The sequence below is a fragment of the Bison bison genome, unplaced genomic scaffold, assembly GCF_000754665.1.
Source record: "Bison bison bison isolate TAMUID 2011002044 unplaced genomic scaffold, Bison_UMD1.0 scf7180017864221, whole genome shotgun sequence".
NCBI lineage: Eukaryota > Metazoa > Chordata > Mammalia > Artiodactyla > Bovidae > Bison > Bison bison.
The window spans coordinates 638,796-639,574 of NW_011494793.1; the positions used below are offsets into that span (position 1 = coordinate 638,796).

The 779-nt window shown below is 47.0% G+C and overlaps 1 protein-coding gene across 1 annotated transcript in view; it reads right to left on the reverse strand.

Annotated features, from left to right (window-relative positions):
- The window catches only part of CALR3 (calreticulin 3), a 26,449-nt gene that overhangs the window by 24,810 nt on the left and 860 nt on the right, over positions 1-779 (reverse strand). Inside the window, exons 3-4 of the mRNA XM_010845671.1 lie at positions 703-776; positions 387-488 (exon numbers count right to left, since the gene is read on the reverse strand). Of these exons, the coding sequence (XP_010843973.1) occupies positions 387-488; positions 703-776 (176 nt within the window). The remainder of the gene's footprint in view (positions 1-386; positions 489-702; positions 777-779) is intronic.

The following is a 779-nucleotide window of genomic DNA, read 5'->3' on the forward strand; positions in this document are numbered from 1 at the left end:
GGAAGTGGGGCCTGAAAGTTCCTATCTTGATCTGGGTGTGCAGTCATATACTATATTCATTCTATTGGACCCCCTAAGATCCATCCACTTGACAGCATATAACTTTTACCTTAATTTTTTTTTTAACTTGAAAATAAAAATGAGAAGTATCTTCTAATCTTTTTCCTTCTGGAGCGTAAGGCCCTCGGGTCTCCAAACCCATCTGACTAGTGCTTGTAAAGAGGCATCATCCTGGTCTCTTCTAAAGAGAGAAACGACAAAACAACCCTACCCAGGCCTGTTTCCCGAATTGTGAAATGGGTTTTGGGGTGTGCCACACCTACCTTGAAAGGTTTCTATGAGGCGTTTAATATTCATTTAATTAATTTCACGTTTCCTACACTAACCTTTGTCTTTCTCCTTATGACCATAAAAATTCCCGGACGAAAGTCTAAAATGCCCAAATTGTGAGTCATTAGTGGAATGCACCCATCGGTTCCGCCAGCGCTCTGTAGGGGGTAAATAACACAGGTTAGGGCTGAAAACTGTTAATGTGTGTCGTAGGGAGAATGATGGGGACGCTCGAGGCTTCGAGGCTTCAGGGTTTTGATACCACCGATCCTTCGTCTAAAGGCCGGGCCAAATAGCAACTCAGGCCATCCGATGGGCAAACGGGGTATGCGGGAGCTTACACCCCCGCCACCATCGGCGTCGCCCCTTCACCTCCATCTAGAAATTCCTCTTGGAAGTAGACGGTGGCCAGTGCCACCCGCAGCACACAGATTGCCCAGAGCGGGACG